Below are 20174 nucleotides of genomic sequence, written 5' to 3'. Positions count from 1 at the left end.
CCCCAGCTCTCAGAAACCTTCAGGTTCGGGGAGGGCGGTTGTTTTGGGGGCAGGGACACCCTTGCAAAACCAGGGATTATCTCGCCGTACATGAAGATGGCCCCGCTAGATCGGGTACAAATTGCTGCAGCTGGACGTGGGGTTTAAGTCCCTCCTAGATGAAATGCGGTGGGTGGCGGGGGAGTATGGCCACGGATTACGGCGTGTAGCCCGCGTAAATCCCTTCTGGAAAACTCCCCCCTCCCGCCGTGCCTCTAGCAAACCACCCGGTAGAGATGCTTTAGTCCAGGGCAAGCAACGTGGGACTTCGGAGAAGGGCTAAAACCAGTACGGTTTCACCCACTGCTTTCTGGGTTCCCGCTGTCCCCACGGCACTGCCACGCAGGTGGGTTGAAGCGTGTGCCAAGAGGTCGCAGAGGCACCGTGGTGCCTGCTCTGGTGTCTCTCATAAGCACCCTGGCACGTCTTGGGCACTATAAAACTACAGTGAAAAATATATAGCAGCCATTTTCTGCATTTCTACAGTTTCTCCATTTCTTACCTAATGATCAAAAGCTCTGTGGGAAGACACACAGTGGAGTTATCAGTCTAAAACACTTAGGGAAAAATAGAGTCCAAATCTTGGTACGGCCATAGAAATACATGGATTATAATGTGATTTATCAAGCACAGTCCTTTAAAAGAGCAGTTCTGCAGCAACCAGATTTCCCTTTCCACGACAAGTCAAGAGAAGAGTTGTTGGAAGAGTGAAGCACCGACCCTTCAGACATTTGCCATAAAGCACTACCAATCATACTGACTGTTTCACGGACAAGACGCTTACTTGCCCTTCGCCATTTCATTTGTGGTTGAAAAACAATCTTGTCTTAGCATAGGGTTTGTTGGGTTAAAAGGCATTTACTTCCTAAAAGCACAATCCCCTCCATTCAACAGCATCACTTCAAAGAGGCTGCAAACATTTGCAGATAGCACTTGAATGGTGTCAACGAAAGAGGCCGTACCTGTGTGCTATAGCAGGTTTGTGTCCTTCACCTTTGCACCAAGGGACATCTTCATGAAGGTAGGACAAGCCACGGGCCATTGTTTCTGCAACATGGCAGAGCTCATTCCAGCTGATAATATTGCCCTTCAGGTAATCCGTCAGAGAGCCCTGTGAAACAAGACATCATATGTTCTTAATCGCAGACCCTGCTACATGACATTTATGCCAGCTCATCAGTTTAGAAAATGGTTTTAATGAGTGCTTGAGAAATCTGAACCTTGATTTAACAGGGGGGAAGAAATCACTAGCGACAGTAAAAAAGAAGAAGAAATAAAAACTAGAAGCATTCGTGAGACCTCAGCCCTTGACAGCACAGAAAGTATCTGGATGTCCAAGAAGAGTCCACTAATCTGCCAGGGAATGGGAGGGAGGTAAGAAAGGCACAAAATCATCTCAAAACAGATCAATTCATCCAACCTCAGAAAGGGGAAAGCCTTCCATGCAAGAAGATGATGCATTGTATCAGCTGGTTGTGGCAATGATTGACTCAGTAGACCTTGGATTAAACAGAGGGATAACGCTGCTGGCTCAACCCCGGATTTGTTCGTGTTTGTTTTATTTTGAGTGTTAGTCATGTTTGATAACTAAAGCAATCCATGAAATGGGAGATATGCCCCAAGCTTCAAAAGCAAACATGGAGCCCATCTGCAAGGGGTGAGTTGGGACGGCAACGGTCTGCGACACCCGGCTCCCATGTGTTCATCTACGCACGTTAAGAGATGGTGACCGCCACAGACGTGAGCTGTGGCCTTTTGTGCCTCTCTCTCTCCTCAAGTCCCACCTTTATTAATCCTATGTTTGTGTAGGAAAGCCTTGAAAGCTAAAGGAAGAGTCTTCAAAGGAGGGGAGCAGGAACACTTCTCCACTACCGAGCCATGGCTCACCAGGGACAAACTGGCTAGATTACAGGGGAGCTTCTGGGAGAATATCAGACACCAAATCCTGCTGCTTCACAACCAGCTCCCTCTGTGCCTTCCCAAAATGTACACGCAATGATACGTTACCTTGTCGTGGAAAGCTGTGATCAGCCAGAGCTCTGTCTCTAGGTTTGTCCCTCTTTTCTCTGCTGCGATAAATTGCAAAAGGTTTTCATGCTTCATGCCAGGAGTATTGAAAATCTCCCTCTCACTCTGCCAAGATTGCTTATCCTAAAGCAGGGAGAAATGCACCATCAAAGATCACGCTTCCCTTTAAAGTAAACAACTCCTTCAGCTCAGTCAGAGCTGCTCAAGGTCCTCTTAATATCATCCTCCAGCATTCGGATGTGATGTATCCCTTCAAAATGAGGCTGTTTTCCTAAAGGGTAGATACTGGAGAAAGACTGGAAGTTGCTGTTCTCAGTCTCCCTGCTCCAAAATTATCCGCAGCTATTCCTAAAGCACATGTGTGGGGAGGGGGGAGGAATCCAAACTCAACCTCACTGAGAAATAAGATTTGTCGAGTCTTCCTAAGGTTGCTTGCAAGAATAAAGCCTGTGCATACAGCACCCAGATCTGCATTGTAGCTGTAATTGTTATGATTACAAAATCTAATCTAGGCTCTATTGAATATTTACTAGTAGGTCACAGCTGGCTTGGACAGAAGATGTGCAAATCTCCTTTAGCAACACTATGACAACAAATACAGGGCAAAAAATTAACGAAGAAGGAGACAGTGGAGGAACACAAAGATGCTTCAGTCCTTCTTCTTTCATTTGACTTTTGATTGCTTTACTCTTTCCATCTGCAACTCCTAGAGAGTCAAGTCAGGAGTGTTCAAAGGTTTCCTAGAGCGGAAGACGTGAGCTGACAGAAATGCTGCAGTGCAATTAGCTTTCACAGCGCTGGGGCTGTGCCTTTGTAAGCTGTAAACTGTTTGCTAGGTTCGGGTCCGGATTTACAATCTACCCAGGCAGGTCGCACAAAGCCGGGGCTTTGATCCTTTGTGTGCACTTTGGGCATCGCAGCTGCACACTGCCTTGCTGGACTTTAACAACACGGACTTTTGCAGCAAAGTTAAAATACCCTGTAGATCTCAAAATGTGCTTGTTATTGCCCTTCTTGCAACAACTACTACTACAGGAAGCATTTGGTAACGAGATAACAGAGAGAAAAGCGTAGGAAGGTCCTTGAACTTTTTCCCCCAGCAGAAGAGTCCAAAAGCATCTTTGTTATGGTCTTAAAAGCACCTCCATTGGTGCTTAGAGCATCTCAGCCCCGGTGAGGAAGCCCAGTGAGTGAGAACCTACTGCAGTGCCCTTCTCACCTGAATAGGGAAGATTTTCACTGCTACGTAGTCATTCATCAGCTGAGCCTTCCACACACAGCCAAAGCGTCCTCTCGCCTTGATCTCCAAGAGCTGCAGAGGCTTTAGGCCAACCAGAGGAGAAGGGGGTGGTGGGCCGGGGTCCTGCATGAGAGAAAAACATTGTCACCAGCTGAAGCTGGACTGTAAAACAAAGGGAGGGGAAAAATGGAGAGATTGCATATGGGGAAAGCGGCGTAAAAAAGTGACATCTTATTTAATACAAATTATTTAGATGTACTGTTTGCAGCAAGAGCAGCCCCAAATTCCCTGTATTGCTTTGTAGGGTATTTGTATAGAACATATATAACAATCTACACCTCCAAGTGTCACTTTGTGTGTCAAACTACTGCCTGCCATCCTCTGGCAAAACCTGAATTCTCCTATGTTTTCAAAGCAAGAGCTATTTTGGGCTGTAAAACATCGATGACCTCAAGGCTACCTCCTGCCAAAAGCAGGAACTTTTTGATCTTTGTGGCCCAACAGCCAGCTACACCTAAAACCTCCCACTGCTTTGCACTTCATTAGGTGTGTTTCACATAACCCTAGCAATGGGCAATAAACAGGTCTGTCAGCATCATAAAGATCGTATCTGTTTAAACTCTGCATTTGTCCAGGAGAACAACACAACCCTGCAGGACGTGTGGGGTTGGAGCTCTGTGCTGCTTTCAGATGGGAAATGTTCACAGTATGGGCTGTAGTGGGCAGAGGAGGGAGGGAGAGGTAGCTGCTCGCTCTTCAGAAGGAACCAGAAGGCGCAGGGCACAGCAGAGCCAGCAAGGACCAGTTCCTGATGGCTCTGGGCCATGAGGATGACCTCCTGCATGCATTCTCTAATGGCTCATAAAAACTGAGCTTCAACGGGGAAAGCATCTCCCCTCGCCCCATAAAGCAGGTAGGAACTTTATCATCTCTCTGATCTCTGCTCCGCTGCAGTTGGCTGAAATCAGGCAATGGGTTTGAGAGTTTGGGGGGAAGGGTAGCCACCAAGCAGGGCTGTGTAACTCCATCCCTTAGGAATCCTGGACACGGTGATAACCCCGTCTAAACGCATCAGCCTCACAGGGGCTGCTAACACCACCACAGAGGCCAACTGTACCACCAACTTCAAAAAGACAGAGAAGAGAAGTTAGGCCACCCAAAAAGAGTGAAGCAAAAGTGGATGTGAATATCTACTGAGCAGCCTCCGTGCCTCTTGTAAGGTCCAAATAAAAGGGAGCGACTCCCTCACCTCATTAATGTCGACATGCCCGTAGGGAGGCTTGCGGTGACGGTACATCCAGAAGGCCAAGAGAATGGCCATGGAGAGGACAGCGATGGGGAGCAGCGAGTACACCAGGATGTTGAGCAGGGAGGGCGTTGGCGGCGGCGGCTCATATATGACTGTGAGAAAACAGCAGGGTAAACGAGGGAAACGACCCTTCAGGCATGCAACAGCACTGTCAGCTACACGTCCAGATGCAACCAAACCCCATCCTTCCTTCTACTCCAAAGTTGACAATGCTTAGTGGCATGTCCCATCACATCCAACAGTATTCACAAGGCTCTGCGGTCTACTTTTTTCCATACGGCTATTAGTAATGGAGTTACAATGGTCCAAACCACACTTTGCAAGCTGAGCCTTCATCTGACCTTTATTTAAGATGGGTATTTCTTGCTGGGATACGTAAAAGCAGAAAATTTCCTCATCTTAACCCTTCCGAATGTATTAAGCGAGCACGAAATCCCTCACAGCGTTGCTTTGCCTTTTACAGTGATTGACAAGATGTCAAGTTTTTAGTAAAATGCTGCCGGAGCCACAATTAAATGCACTATTCCCACAGTAGTTCTTGTTCCAAATTACATCAGTGCAGTTGAGACACAAACAATGGGAATACTAAATGGAGCCATGTTGCTATGTTGGAGGCAGGGAAGGAAAAAATAGCAAGACTTGCCAAATTAAACAAAAAACTGTGAGAGAAAGAATATTTTCTACTAGGTTGCTACGGGTACATTAATAACAGGAGATAATAAAACCCATGTAAACAATTAAAAACCTAACAGGAAAGCCCAGGAAAATCTGATAATGGTCTACTGGAACATCTCAGTAAATGTAGGTAGTTGATAGCAAAAGAAACCCTCCTAAGGAAAAGATCCATCTGCTTTAATAATTTTTATTGAATGCTACTTTAGCAAGCATACAGCTAAAAGAATCATCATTTTTCTACTAGCCTCTGAAGAAGGACCTGCTATTACTTTTCTTCCCTGACGTATATCCACAAACTCTGAAAGCTGACACACACACCCATTCCCTTTCAATCCCCAGACCAACAATATAGCAATCAAATGCAAAAATCCCAGATGCTCATGGTATTTGGAGACCTGTAACCTATGAAAATTAATGAAGAAGGCGTGAAATACCTTTTCAGAGTTTGAGTTTTGATCCATGCTGTATAAACCACTTTGCCCTCTTCCCCTTGTGCTGCGTTTTGGTTTGTAATATCCCACTGTGAACATCCACCATAAAGAAAACCTAATCCTTACTGACGGTATCCGAGGTGTTGATGCAACACACTTTACCCACAGAGTGAAACAACCTTAAAAAACTATTCTTAAAGAACCGTAGCCGAAGGATTTCTGGACTTTGTAACCAAAATGGTACTTCATATCCTGTGGGATGCATTTTTTGCTCAACATCCAACAACTCAAAGTCATCACCAACTGGGCCTAGAGGAAGACACCCCAACTCCCCATCCACCCAGTCACTCACCTTCTGGGCCGGTGACTTCAGGCAAATGGGTAAATTTCTCATTGCAATAGTTGCCCTCGCAGCAGCAGAAAAACACTTGAGGGTTTTCTTCTGTGGCTACGCACTCCTGCCTGCGTCAGGGAGGGACAGACACGGCGAGGAAGGGAAGAGAAAAAAAACGAAGTCAGCCAATTCCTGCCTCTTGTCTTCGGGAGCAAACCTGTCCCAAATTCCCTTCTCCACGCGCCTTCTCCTGCTGCTGCGCTGCACAGATCGGCAGTCTCCACTTACAGAAAACAACTTGGCACTCAAATACCCCAGTGGATAGCAAAGACCCTTGAAAAGACCGTAAAGGAAACAAATGCTTCCATATGTACTGAAGGCATTAGATGGCGAGTAATAAATAACAGCCGCTGCCGCTAACTGAATGAGAAGCAGAAAAACAATGGAGAGATGCCTCATTCCCAAGAACAATGTCTTTCCCACAGCCCGTATGTATGCTGTCGGGGCAGAGGAGTATTTGATCATGCAATTAAAGATTGTGCCATAAAGCACATATGATGAGGGCTGAGCTAAGACTGCTCTCACAGCCTTGAGCATCACTAACTACGCACTAGAAGGGCACCAGACACCGGCAGCAACAGTCCTGCTGCAGGCAGGAGGGAGGCTGCAAGTTTTGGTTTTGGTTTTTTTTTTATAAGGTTTAATTTCCAAATGCCATTTCTTTCTCCTTTAAAAAACTTATTCCTGCACAAAAGCCTTTAAGAAAATCAGGTTCCAGCTCCCGTTTTTTGTATTTGCCTGTTATCCAGGTAGCGCTCCAGCCTTCTCAGCACTGAGGTTTCCTTCCACACTGTGCAAGGTGTTAGGGGACTTTCACAGATCAGACCAACTCCACTTCCACACATCCTCCCTCTCCCACAGATCAATGCCAAAAGAGACATGCAGTGATTTTCGCAGTGCTCTAGGAGTCATTTCTTTCTCTTTCTTAAATGCCTGCTTCCCTTCCCTGCCACCTTTTGCTATGTTACCCTCTGCTTTTAGTTATTAGGGTTGCAGAGCTGCTCTCCGCAGAGAACTGTATCAAACTATTTCCTGAAGCCCAGCTAAATTATATGCATAACTTCCTTCCTTCGACCACTCGGAGGAAGTAGCAAAACAATCATATGTGTTTGACATTATTACTCATTTATGAACCCATGCCAAGCCTCCCTTTCTGTGGTATCACTGACATACTGCCACAAGAAGAATGGAAAGGGCTCTCTTCAATCATGACGCAGGGTAGTTTTCAGTGCTTTATTCCTTTTGGGGGAAAAAAGTGGCTATAGCCAAAATGTCTCCTGCAATGTGTCAGCTGGGAAGCACTTGGTTTGTTTTTCAGGCTTTTATTTTTTTTTAAACTTCAAAGAAAAAAAGCAGCTATTTGACTTATTCAAATGAACAAAGATGTTTCAACAAGTTAAGCAATGTTTCCAGATGCTTTTTCGTAAAATCAGATAACAAGCCCTTTGGATTTAACAGCATCAGTATTGGAGTCTTCAAGAGAAAACACATCCTTTGCTAAATCTGTTGGTTAAGAAATCAAGCTAATGAGTGAAAACAGCCTGCTCCACATCTGCAATTCATTATCCCTGTCTTTGAGTTGGTGTGCGCTCAGGGCAGCCATCCAGGTACATATGACATGTTATACTTAGCAAATATTACAAATGAGACGGTGGAAGAGAACGACACATTTTTCTATGGCAGCGAGGGCATGTTTCGTAGCGGTTCACATGCTCTTCAAGAAAACGTGAACACGACCTCTCCGGTGGGGCTGTGTAAATAAATGAAGAGCACACAAGTCGATTTTTAAACACTACCTTTTTCCTATAACCTTAAACGTACATGTGCCACGTTCTTGTTTCCTTAAGATAAAAAACAGAGTAAGGAGCCACAGCACCCTCAACGTCCTAACCCCTGCATTCCTGAATTTTTCACCTTCCAGCGACAAGGAGGCAGCGCTTGGCACGTACCAGCACGTGCTGCCTCTGCTCCGAGAGGAGCTGCAGCCTGGCAGAATAGGACCATGTCCTGCATCCAGGGGACGCTTTTGCAGATATACGTACAGGTGCATCTCCTGAGGCTGCACCCAGGAGCTTGGCATCCAAAGGTAATGAAGACAGAGACAAAAAGGGTGTCAGCACAGCACCGTAGATCAAAAAAATCACCTTTTTAGCCATTTTTGCCACCTTGGGATGCAACACTACCTGCATGAAAGACGGCCGAGGGCATTCAAGGGAAGGAAAGAAAAAAAAAAAAGACTGCATTTAAACAGCCTTTATTTAATTAAAGCTAACCTTTATTTCAAATGTTGCTTTCAACACTTGTACTGTTTGTTAATTCTCAGAAGATCTTTTAGCTTTCCCCTGGAACTGCGGCTTTGAAGAATCAGGCTGCAGGATAATGGATGCTCAACCCCCGGGCTGCAAAAAGGCTTGTGAGGAGCCCTGGAAACTTTTTACCGCTGTAACAGAGCAACATATTATGACAAAGTTTAAGAACCACTACATCCCTGCACAGAGACACTCAGTGACAATACAAGTGTCACTGTATACGAGAGCAGGCACTGAAAGGAGAAATCTGTTTACAGTAAACACTTCTGCTTGGAAGTAGGAAACTAGAGCGACCTTCTATTCTCAGAAGGATCGGCATTAAGATGACTAATGGGCCAAGGAGGATTGATTTATCAGGAAAGAATAAAAATTTAACTATATATAGAGCTTGACTGCGCAACTGGCAAGGGAATAGGTGTGGTGGAAAAGTAACCCCAGCGCTAATAATAGAAGGAAGATGAGGAACAATTCACAGTCAGGACAAGATAACGGGCACAAAAGCAGGGATAGTGTACAGCACCGAAGGGAGAAAACTCTCCAGCCACGGGACAAATCTAGTCCCAGCTTAAGCCCCACAGCTTAGGACCTGATATCCTAAAACTTTTGGAATGAGAAGCTACAAAGATGCGCAGCTGAGAATTGCGCAAAGGTGAGATCAACCTACATTGGTGTTGTATAAAGGCAAATCCTTGAATTTTATGTTCTGTTAATCCTTCTTGAAAAAGGTTGGGTTTGGGTTGGTTGGTTGGTCATTGGGATTTTTTTAACAGAAACATTGAGTCTAGAGCTACAGAACATTGTCCTTTTAAACTGTGAAAAGTTCAGAGGGCTATTTTCTTAAGCTGTAGTTCTTTCCCCTCTGTAGAACTGCATCAAGGGAAATGAGAAAAGACTAGTTTATCTTCCCAGCTATTTAATGAGGCTGGAGCCTTCGTACTACAAAACCTCGCTCCTTTTCAGCTCGCTACAGGCAGTAACACACAAACACGCGTATTGCTTTTGTTGCCCCACTCTTTCTCCTGGCCTGTCTTTCAACTCAGCTGAAGAACAGTGAAACTTTTTGCAACATCACAAATGCCAGAATATCTCTACCTCTAACCATCCCCAGATACCTGTGCTTTTCTAGAGAGCTCCAAATGATTCCAAGTTTTCCTTTGTATCGCCAAATGCTCTTGGAAAAACATATTGCTCTTTATTTGATGGTACAGGACATGTTTTTCAATGCATGCCAAAATTATCAAAGCTTTGCTAAGGAAAAAAAAACCAAACCCCACAACAAAAAACCCTAAAAGTGCCTTTTGCAGCTTCTATTTAGAAAGTCAAGGCAGATAAGTGACAATTCTGAGCGCTGCATTAGCAACAGAAGTAATTACAGGGGATGAATGGGCCAATTGACTTGGACTTACTTTCTTTTCCTCGACGCAAAAATCACGAGCCTTTGCACTTAGAGAAGCAATTAAACCTATATTCAGAAAAACCAGTTAGGCTATTACCTGTCATAACAGTTGAAGTCGTCTAACCAGCAGCCTTTCTTCACCAGCTCGATGGAGCCCGAGTTGTTTCTCCAGGAGGCGTAGCAGTGGAGCCGCTTGTCCTTCTCTCCCTCGCAGCGCTCCACGCCGCTCTGGTTGGTCTTCTCCAACTCCCAGTTGGCGTTGTAGTAAATGCATTCCCTTGTCTCAGCCTCCCCATGGCCCGGTCCTGAAGCAAAATTCAAACCCCAAGTACGTTCAAGCAAAATCAGAAACAGATCCCGGGAGACACATCTCCACGTGGCTATGCTTTAGGTGATGCATACGTTTGCCTCCCCGGGAGCTAAACAGCTCATCGATGTGAGCTTCAGCATGGTGCGGAGGGTTATTCTCCCTTGCTGGTGTGAGGTGGGGAACGGAGAGGTCGGGTTTGCCTAGGTTCACAACAGGAGTTCATAGTGAAGTCAAGAGCCCAGCTGAGACCCCCCTCAGGTTTCGTCTGGCCAGTGCTTCACCCACAGGACCCTAACAGAGGGATGTACAAGGCAACCCATACCCAGTATTTTCTAACCACAGAAACCCTGTTTAGGAAACACAGCCTCCCAGGGTGCTACCTGCCGCTTGCTGGGATGTCACACACTGGATTTACTCTCCCTCTCCACCGCTATTTTGGGAAACACAACCTAAAAATAAATGGTTTCTTATGCAGGTAGGATGTAACTGAGACTAGATAATATTCATCCTGCAGAGAAGGGCCAGAACAGTGCCTATTCCTCGCTTAGAACCCAGTTCAGGCTTATTTGGATAAGTCTCCATATGATACAGTGCCATGTTTTTAGCTGCAGTTGACACAGCTCATGCTGCCTCTCCACGCAAGACCTTCAGCAAAAAGCAACTCTGTTCCCAAACAAATCTGGCCACCCCAAATGCACATTTGGCCACCACAAACAAAGGAGTCTCTGTAGTCTGTGGGTCTTTCCCCTCTTAGAGCCTTGTACCAAAGGACCGAGGAGTTCCTACTGCCCCAAGTAAAACGATTCCCCCATAGCCACCATGGCACGGAACTGAAACTTGATTATCGACACGTCCATTAAAAATGGAGTCAAGTAAGGGAACACTGGTATCTGCAGGTGACCTGTTTTGTCCTAAGCCTCATAAATCCTCTTCATTTAGAACTATTCTGCTTTGTGGCATTTTGAGGATTAGTTTAAAATGAGAAGAATGAAACAAACATGACATGTAAGCAGACAACCAGAAAAGGCACCATGAAGCTCGTGATTTAGTAAATCCTGAGATGCTGTGCAGCCATCTCTCTTTGGGATTACCCAACCTAAGGCAAGGTCAGACCTGGCCATTATTTTGATGGATTGCAATCATGGAAAACGTAGGTATCCCAATAAAATGTGTTGACAACTGGGTAGAAAACACAAATGGGTCCCGCAGGATGGTGAAATGAAAGTGCTGCGCTCCCAGAATAGCCAGACCTTTACAAAGTGCAGAACTAAGTTTCTGGCTGGAAAATTTTGCAGTGCTTTCATGACTCCATCTTCTCCAAAGGCCGTGCAACCTTTAACGTCGAGATTAAGGCAGTCAAGGCCATGTCTGGACGATCTAAATGCAACCCAACCTGTGATTCCCACTCAACACGGCAAACCAGCCAGTTCTAAAAAGTGTCTACAAGGTGATGCGATTCAGTCCTCATAAGACACCAAGCAGCAAGTGGCTTACAGACAGCAGAGAAAACACCCAGCCTGGGCACAGGCACCGGCTCCAGGTCTCGGATACCTTCTGTAGCTTCATCATTTCCTTACCTGAACACCCATCCACTACTGATGTAAGTACCCTCACAACACCCAGCCAGAAAAGGGAGTGTTACTTCCAACTGAAGATTCAACACACCAAGTTTAAACAACTTGTCCTACGTGATGCCAGGGGGAGCCTGATCTGCCTTTCCACAGCCTGCAGCTCCTCAAGTTGCCAAGTCTCCATCCAAGCTGCTACCTGGTGGCAGGCTTCATCTCCAATTTTGCAGTGCATGGAGAGCCCTTTAGAGATGGCACCTGAGCTAGAGATTGCATTCAAGCTATTCAATGTAGCCTCATCTGCTGTAGGGAATCAACCTTCTGCTGCCAAGAGGTGTCAAGCAAGGAGTGCAGATGACCTTGCACAGAGCGGAACTGCAAGAAGGTTGCAGGAGAAACCATGGTTTCTGCACAAGCTAGGGGTGATGTGTCCAACCTGCTCCTGATACTGACACCTGGACTCAGTGATGGGTAATTTTCATGGTACGGAGCAAACTCATCAGCCTAGGAAGATGTCTTTGCAAGCTGAAGAGGTGTTCAATCCTTCAGTAACTTTTTTGGGGCAAGAATGTTTAATCTGCATCATGGGAGAGACTGCAAGGGAGGAGGGGTAGGAGAAAGTCATAAAGCTGACTTCTGAAACTGGAAATTATATTCAAAGCACACACGAACAAGAGCTCAATTTCAATAGCACCTGCAGGTTTTATCGGCACTTGCAAAGCTCCATCTGAGTTTTCCTCTGACAAGTTGCTTACTATAATAAAAACAACCTACCAATATCCCTCAACACAGAATAGTGTCAATATTGACACTCCTTGTTAAAGCCTTGATATTTGTTCTCTTGATACTTACACCACGCTTTGTTAGGGCAGATTAAGCATCTTTTTTTTTTTGCTAAATACTGGTTAAATCAGCAGGAAAGCGAAGGAGCATTGTCTTGTGTGCAGGAAGGGTGATATCTTTTTATTTATAAAAGAATAAGTAAATATCTGAGCTTCATTATAATATTACACATGGCTTGCAGCTGATACCTAATACTCACTACCACCTTCTGGTCCAGTCCTTGAAATACATTTTGTAATATCATTTCCATCATCCCAAACAAAATCCCTAGATGGAAATTTCCTCCCCCTCCCCAACTCCATCTCCCAGAAAGCAGGAAGGTTTAATGAACCATTTGCCTGGGAAACAGCCCCAAAATCTAATCCTGGTTCAGCCACCTCCGTCTGTAACCTCGAGCAATATTGTGTAGCCTCTGTTTTCTCCACCTGCAACAAGGGCCAATGCAATGCACAAAGCTGCGGTGAGATTTGATGCTTCCACTGTGCTTTGAAAAGGGAATGTTAAAAAGATGTGAAGCAGGAGCTGTATTGGCTTTGGGACCAGCAAACCGAATCTGCTAAATCCTGTGCTGAGCGCAGGCTCCCTTCCCCCAAGACAGTCGTCTTTTCTGGAACAAGTTTCAGCTGAAGACTAAGATCTGCTTGCAAACACACAAACCCAACTCGGCAAACAGCAACCGCACCAGGAGAAAGGCCTTTCGCGGTTTCTCCCCTGCTGTCAAAGTTTAGATGAATTGAATAAAAGCACGTATAAAGTTTTGGACGACTAAATACATGCATGTTTTCCTTAAAACAGCTCCAAAGGATGCTTGCATTAAGGAGACACTTTAAAACCCTGTGTGTTTGCTACTTGCTTTCAGATCTTTTTAAAAAGCTGTTTGGTAAGGATCCTCATCCCACTGGGTGCTCGGGACTGCAAGAAACCCTTCTGTTTGTGCCCAAGACGGTCTCAGCAGGAAGGGGCACAGCTCTAGGACTGGGTGTTCATCTACCCGCTGCTTTAGCTCATCAAGAAACACTCACACCTTGCTCTGTAATGGATCACACAGAGACCAAAGTTTGTAGCTAACTGCCTTCTCTGCACTCACTGCATTAAAACCCTCAACTGAATGGAGGAAGGGGGAACTGAAACAGGGTTTTGTCTCTCTGAGGGAGAACGGTGGGGTGGTGGTGACTAAGAGGAGGCAATCTGAGCTCCTGTATTTCCAGGAAGCCATGTAGTTCTTCCTGCCTCTTCTTTCCCCCTTGGGCAATGGGTTCGGAAGTGCCCATTCCCCCAAGGCCACCGGAGTTCTCTAAGAAACATCGAGCTGGACACTTCTGCAGAGCAACGCAGGTGGGAGAGGCACAGATCGACCACGTCCTGCTTCTCATTTCAAGTTGCAAGAAAAATTGGAGGGTATTGCCCCAAAACGGGTGCAGGAAGCACTCGTCTCCTTCCACCGGACACAGCTGATGCATTAGCGCAACTAGGGTTGGGTTGGACTTGAGTGGGCTTCCCTCAACACCCAGCAGCACAACCTGGCTCAAGGGAGGTGCTGAACCAAACCTCAGCAGCTGAGAGAAGGGACAAGATTAATTTTGGCAACAAAAAGCTTTCCCTGAAACAGAAGCCTTTGGGTGCAGTCACAAACCACGGCTTGAGATGGACTAAGGGGGCTGTGTCGCCCCGGTCCTGCCCTTCCATCACCATGATGCTCTTGCTGTGTCCCTCATGCCAGCATTGGCACGTGGTAGGAAAGCTCCTGACCTCCTTCAGTTGGTGGCACTGCCTGGTAAGGACACCCATGTTTAGCTTTTGGCAGAAAGTCAACAGGACTTGGGCGTAACAAGATATAAGATATTTGTTAAGCAAGTATTGGAAGGCTGCTGTCGGAACTTGGTTTAATTCATTGGGCCGCTGTTCCCCTCCCACCTAACACAGCTCCACCAGCCACAAAGCAAAAGTTGGGAAAAAAAAAAAAAAAAAAAAAGCTATTTCCCACCCAGCGGGGACTCCCATCAGGTACATGCAAGAGGTACAAACACAGGTGGAATCTGCTGGCCCCTGCCACACACATGCATTTTATAGAGATGTTTCAACCATGTCTGCAGAAACTACCGCGGGCAGAACTGCCTCGCTACATAGGCAGCGCTTTGCAGAAAATGCTGAGCAAGCAAACCAGGAGCATGCACATCAGGCAGGAGTGTGGCATCTCCAGCAGCGCAGCCTGCTATCAGCCCCAGTTCTCTCCATGGAAAAGAGCCTCGCGTCAGCAGCTGGGTGAAAACAATAAACATTTCAATACCACAATCCACAAATAGTCATTTAAGGAATAAATTCTAAAGTAATGCTTGAAATCGAAGTCAAAGGAATCATTAGGCTTTGGAGGAGCAGATGGGTTTCTGGCATCCCACTGCATCCACCCAGTGCTTCAGGGATGACGCAGCGTGGCTTCTCCCAACACCTTCCTCGAACCAAAGCTGCACACAAATACCTTTACACGAAACACCACCAAGCCCAAATAACTCCCAACACATCGTGAAGGCAGAGGGAGGCTACCCACCACCACCTGGTTTTGGGGTGGAAGTCAACTTTTTTACTTCAGTCCTGAGAAACTATCACTACGCCGATTCCCTTGGGTCAATTTTCTGCTCCAGGTGACTGAAGCATCACCAGGATTTTGCTGAGCAAGACCCGCAGCACCTACCAAGGCACGTAATGATGGCAAGAGCAGTTGAAACACCGTGCAACACGGGAGGACCTCTCTCCTCTACTTGGGAGTCACAAGGCACAGAGGGAGCTCATTAAAAAGGGTCCTCTTGAACTGAAGGACTTCAGCCTGCTGAGGCATGGGACCTTGTTGCTGATCCGAGACTAAACTCTGCTCTCCTAATTTGGAGCTGCCGACAGATCACCGAGGCTGTGTCATTATCCAACAGCTGCTAAATTATAGCCAAGATCCAGTGTAGCAACTCTGGGCCTAGGTGTTAGCAGTTGCTGGGCTCCTAACTCATAATTAGATACACGGGGAATATCTTCCCCAAGGCTGAAGGCTGCTATAAATCTCAGCTCTTTATCTCTGCCTGTCCCCTTTTTAAAACCTAAAATGAAAGTATATACGAAAAGATGGGATGTGTCAAAATAGTCTGCATAAACACTGAGTGATTTACCAGACAGTCTGTTTGCCTAACTGTCAAAACCACCGGGCTTTATATATGAAACTGTGTATGCAACTGAAGTTATTTGCAAACACTTAGTTATGTCCCTATATAGCTATTTGTACATGTAATTTTATAATATAAAATGACAGAGATTGTACACTGAATTGGGGTAATTGCCCTCTAATTTGGAGGGTAATTGCATGTAGCAATTAAGCAACTGCGGATGCATTCTTGCATGTGTGATTATGAAAGTCGGGCCCTTTGTTTGAGGTTTGGGTTTGTTTTCAAGAGCTATCCCTCAAACCGCAGCATAGTTGAGCAGAGCTGGGAAATAAGAGGCTGCTGGGCGCTTACCTTGCAGCCCAGCATCTGCTGGGATGAGCTACTTCAGTGCCAGCTCAGCCCGCTCCTTCCCATTGCTCAGCGCCTGCCGGGATGCTAAACCAGCCGCCTCTGAACCCGGGACTGAATTTTGGCACATCCTTCAGTGGGGGGACCACGATCTACGCACGCGTAGAGCACACTGGGAGGCACTGGTGGGGAGGGAAAGGCAGGGAAAGAGGGCTGCTGCCCCGCAGCTCTTCCTCTCCCAGACACCTGCCCAGGAGTTATGCGCAGGGCTGCAAATTAAAGAAATTCAAATAGTTGATGCTAGCATTTCAGATCCCAACATCAAGCCGGAGGAGGGCTTGTAAGGGAGAAAGTTTGGAAAATGTTGCTCCGGAGAGACCACCCAGTTGTATCTCTACAGAGCCGATAATGAATCTGCAATTAGGAAGTGTTGCTCCAGCACTTATTCCCCAAGCGGGGTGATTTCATTCCTGCTGTACTTAAATAATAGCGTCTAAATACGTTTTTAGGCAAAGCATCAAACTAGCGATGACATCTGTGGTTAAGTACATAACTGTACGCAAGGATTTAAAGACTCGTTGCTCGTATCCCCTGTTCTTTCACACAAGCCTTGAAACGGCAGAGCCCCATGTAACAGAAACGAGCCCTTGACTCTGCAGAGCCCCTTTTTCAAGCCAAACCTTCAAGCCCACCTTTGGAGACCTCCACGGCCAGCGCGTGCCCAGGCACAGAGCGATCAAACACCCGGGGCTTGCCCTTTCCAGATGGCTGGATGCAGGGATGGGCACTGCCCTGGCTGATCGAAAAAAACCTGGTAAAGCATCGACTATTGCAAAATATTTTGATTGTTAAGCCAGATCAGGTAAAACCGGGCCCATGCAACACCGAGAACAGCAAGAGTGTACCGCCAAGGGAAGATATTACTTTGAATTTTGTTTTCTGTCAATACATTTGGCATATCCCACGATAAAAGAGCTCTAAGTTTTCTAGTCAATCAATGGCTGTTAATCTATTATCTCAGCATATATTGCCATGGTAACCTGCAATGATGCCATTGACAACCAGTCTCAAAAGGACAGGAGGCTTTAAGTAATTTTCTTTTAAAATTAAAAAAGGAACTTAATATTAAGAAATACATCCTCCCTGCTCACCAGGGATGACAACTCAGGGCTTCTATATTCACACCATGACTCACGCTTCACAGCTTCCACGGACATCTGTGTAGCAATCCCCCCCCCCATATATCTCTTTTTTAACTTGGGCTTAAGTCAGTAAAAGATAACAAGGATATTATTCAAAAGAATTAGATCTTTATTAGAATTTTCCCCCAAACTGCTAGTAAAACCTGTTTTGTAAAATATAGGGAGCATGTTTTAAGAGTCATTACTACCAGCTCGGGGCAAGGATGCAATAAAGGTTTAATTCTTCTGAATAATTTCCCTGGTATTTTAAGTGGAATAGGGTGGATAGAAAAAGGATCTGGAGAAGGACATGCAGCAACCCAGCTCCTTACAAATCCATAAAACCAGGCAAATTCCTGTTTAGGGAAGACGGAGCAGAGTGAGATGACAATGTTATTCGATTTAGTGAAATCCTGAGTGTGCACACACACACGCAAGCATGCACAGAGCTGATGAGATTAATCTCTTGGCCCAAAGGGGAGGATCATTCAGGAAAAGGTTTAGTAAATCATTCCTCTGGCCAGGCAGAGCGATCCAAGGAGGTTTGGCCAGGTCACCGGCTGGACTGGCGTGCGGCAGGACAGAAACGTTGCCAGCAGTTAATCAATTTTTGGAAGCAGCGCATTTTTGACTCAAACTCAGCTGGTCATTTCTATATTTTATTTAAAGAAGAGATCATTTTAGTTATCCATTAGAAAAATCCTATTTTGTAGCATTTCAGTTAAGGACAAAGCCAAAATGTAATTAGATTTCTCCCTTCGCATCGCTAACTGTATCTGTCTCCCCAAAAAAAGGTTTTAGTTCTTTAATAAAACCATCAGGGAGATCAATCAAAAGCATTTAATGCCGTGGTGCTTCTGCAGTTCATGTTTAAATGCACTTTGGGTCACAAATGAGGCAATTTGGACAGCAGAGCTCAAACCGGATTAGTAATAACGCACAAAAAAAGGCCTAATTTCTTCTTCTTTTTTTTTTTTTTTTAATACAGATACACACTCCTCCGCTACACCCAAGAGGATAAAAACAAAATCAAGTCAGCCTTGATGAACAGAAAGTTACGCATCCAAAAAGGGCCCCACGACCGACTGCCTGCCTGCATGCGGCGCGGGTTGGAGGAGAACACGTGAAGCTGCAGACCGCCCATCCAAACTGCCCGAGGTGCTGAGCTGCTGTCTCTATCCCCGTGTGACTGTCCCCAAGATGCCACCTCACGCAGGACCTCTGCCACGAGCATGGCAGGTGAACGCCAACCGCTCTCCTCCATCCACCCTGCTCTTTAGGAGACACCTCCTGCCTTCCTTTGCACCACTACACCAAGAAAATGCCTTGCTCCATATAGGATTTCCGTAGAGAAGAGGTTGTGTTTTCCCCCCAGACCACGAGTTTTCAAACAAGCATATAGTTATTGAGATTATTTTTTTTTTCTTAAATTTGAGGTGTGCGTTTATAAAAGCATTAAGCAGACCGTTTATTTGGCTTGTAACAGCAATGACTACTCTCTGGCATGAAAAATGGACCCTTGTGGGCTAAGCACGGTGCAAATAAGCTATCAAGAAGGTTTTCTTAGCCCCCAAACTTTGCAGCCTCAGTGACAGAAAATATTAGAGTTTAATTACAAGATTAAGATATTTCCAACTATACTCCTAAAAATCAAATAGAGGGCAGATTTTGACCAGATGCCACAAATTACTAAGTAAAATATGCAGCAAATTCTGGAATGACATTTAAAACATAATCATTTGTTCTCTCTCATTCTCCTCGGGAGCCAGCATGAGGTCTCCAAAGAGCATGGGAGGAGGAAGTGAAATCACGTATGTTCGTAAATATTTTCCCCCCACACAGCAAAGTTCTGAAAAGCTTTCAAAGCAAGCCTGCAAAAGAAATTTCCTTCCAGGCAAAGGGATGAGGATACGGGAGCATCTCCTTGTGGAGCGCAGAGATTTAAGGAACAGCAATAACCACGTGGCAATACCTTTCAGAGCTCTTTCATGTGTGCCTGCTCCATCCCACCGTCCTCATCCTGCCGTGCCGCTGCCACCAGCAGAAATGCCTTTCAGAGCTCCTGATTTCTAAGGTCTTCTCCAGGGAGAGACTGATGTGTGTCTAACACACCACAGCACACCTGGCAAGCCACAGAGAGCTTTGGTACCCAAAAAGCAGCACCTCAATTCATAATCTACATGTGGTCCTCTGAGATTTATCAGCAGGGACATTTCAAACATGCTTTAAAATGTGCTGAGTCTACTAAGATTGGGCCCCAAGTGCTTTTCTATTGATTCTGCTTGACATTTCCAAATACCACAATTCCAAATTTAATTCACTGGTAATTGGAAAAACTGTAATGCATGTAAATGGACAAGAAGATGTTGGAAGTCCAAAAGGTCAAGCATCAGGAAAGCGTGCCCCCAAGAACTAAATGATGTTTGTTTGTCTTCTTGTCACCCTCTTCCACTTGAATAATTAAAGCTCAAAGTTGGGCAGTTTTCTCAGCAGGGTGGAAGAAGAAAGGAAATAAAAAAAGCACAATCGCTCTAAACTGTGGGACAGGGTTCAAAAACACTGTTTTAAACTCCATCATTGACCAAAATTCAAATACACCACAGAGATGACTCACTCAATCAGCAGATTACATGAGCAAGTAGGAACTCAGGGAAGAATTAATTTGATAACTCTGTCAGTAGAAGAAGATTCTCTCTATCTAGGAATCAGCTTTCCAAGATTACTTTTCTGCTGCTCCATGGCTTGACAGGCATTAAGCTTCTCCTCGCCAGCCAGCTGAAGAGAGGCAGTGGCAGAGGGAAAAATCTTACAGACGTGTAAGTTCAAACCTCAGTTCCAGTGTGACGATGGACATTTGTTGGCTGATCCCATTTGGGGTCTCTACTTTATTCACCTGAGAAAACCAAACTTTTGCTTCAGAGGAACCAAGGGCTTCAGCAAGAAGAAATGCTGTGGGA

General features: G+C 45.5%; 1 protein-coding gene across 2 annotated transcripts in view; it reads right to left on the bottom strand.

Moving 5' to 3' along the window:
- ACVR2B (activin A receptor type 2B) overlaps nt 1-20174 on the bottom strand; it is a 97803-nt gene that overhangs the window by 8782 nt on the left and 68847 nt on the right. For both annotated transcript variants that reach the window (XM_030009951.2, XM_030009950.1), the window contains exons 2-7: nt 9919-10126; nt 6075-6184; nt 4557-4708; nt 3287-3430; nt 2047-2190; nt 1002-1150 (exon numbers count right to left, since the gene is read on the bottom strand). In XM_030009951.2, coding sequence (XP_029865811.1) covers nt 1002-1150; nt 2047-2190; nt 3287-3430; nt 4557-4708; nt 6075-6184; nt 9919-10126 — 907 coding nt within the window. The remainder of the gene's footprint in view (nt 1-1001; nt 1151-2046; nt 2191-3286; nt 3431-4556; nt 4709-6074; nt 6185-9918; nt 10127-20174) is intronic.

This window comes from Aquila chrysaetos, chromosome 3, assembly GCF_900496995.4.
Source record: "Aquila chrysaetos chrysaetos chromosome 3, bAquChr1.4, whole genome shotgun sequence".
NCBI classification, from domain to species: domain Eukaryota; kingdom Metazoa; phylum Chordata; class Aves; order Accipitriformes; family Accipitridae; genus Aquila; species Aquila chrysaetos.
The sequence above is the reverse complement of the archived record's forward strand: the minus strand, read 5'-3'. Positions and strand labels throughout refer to the sequence as shown.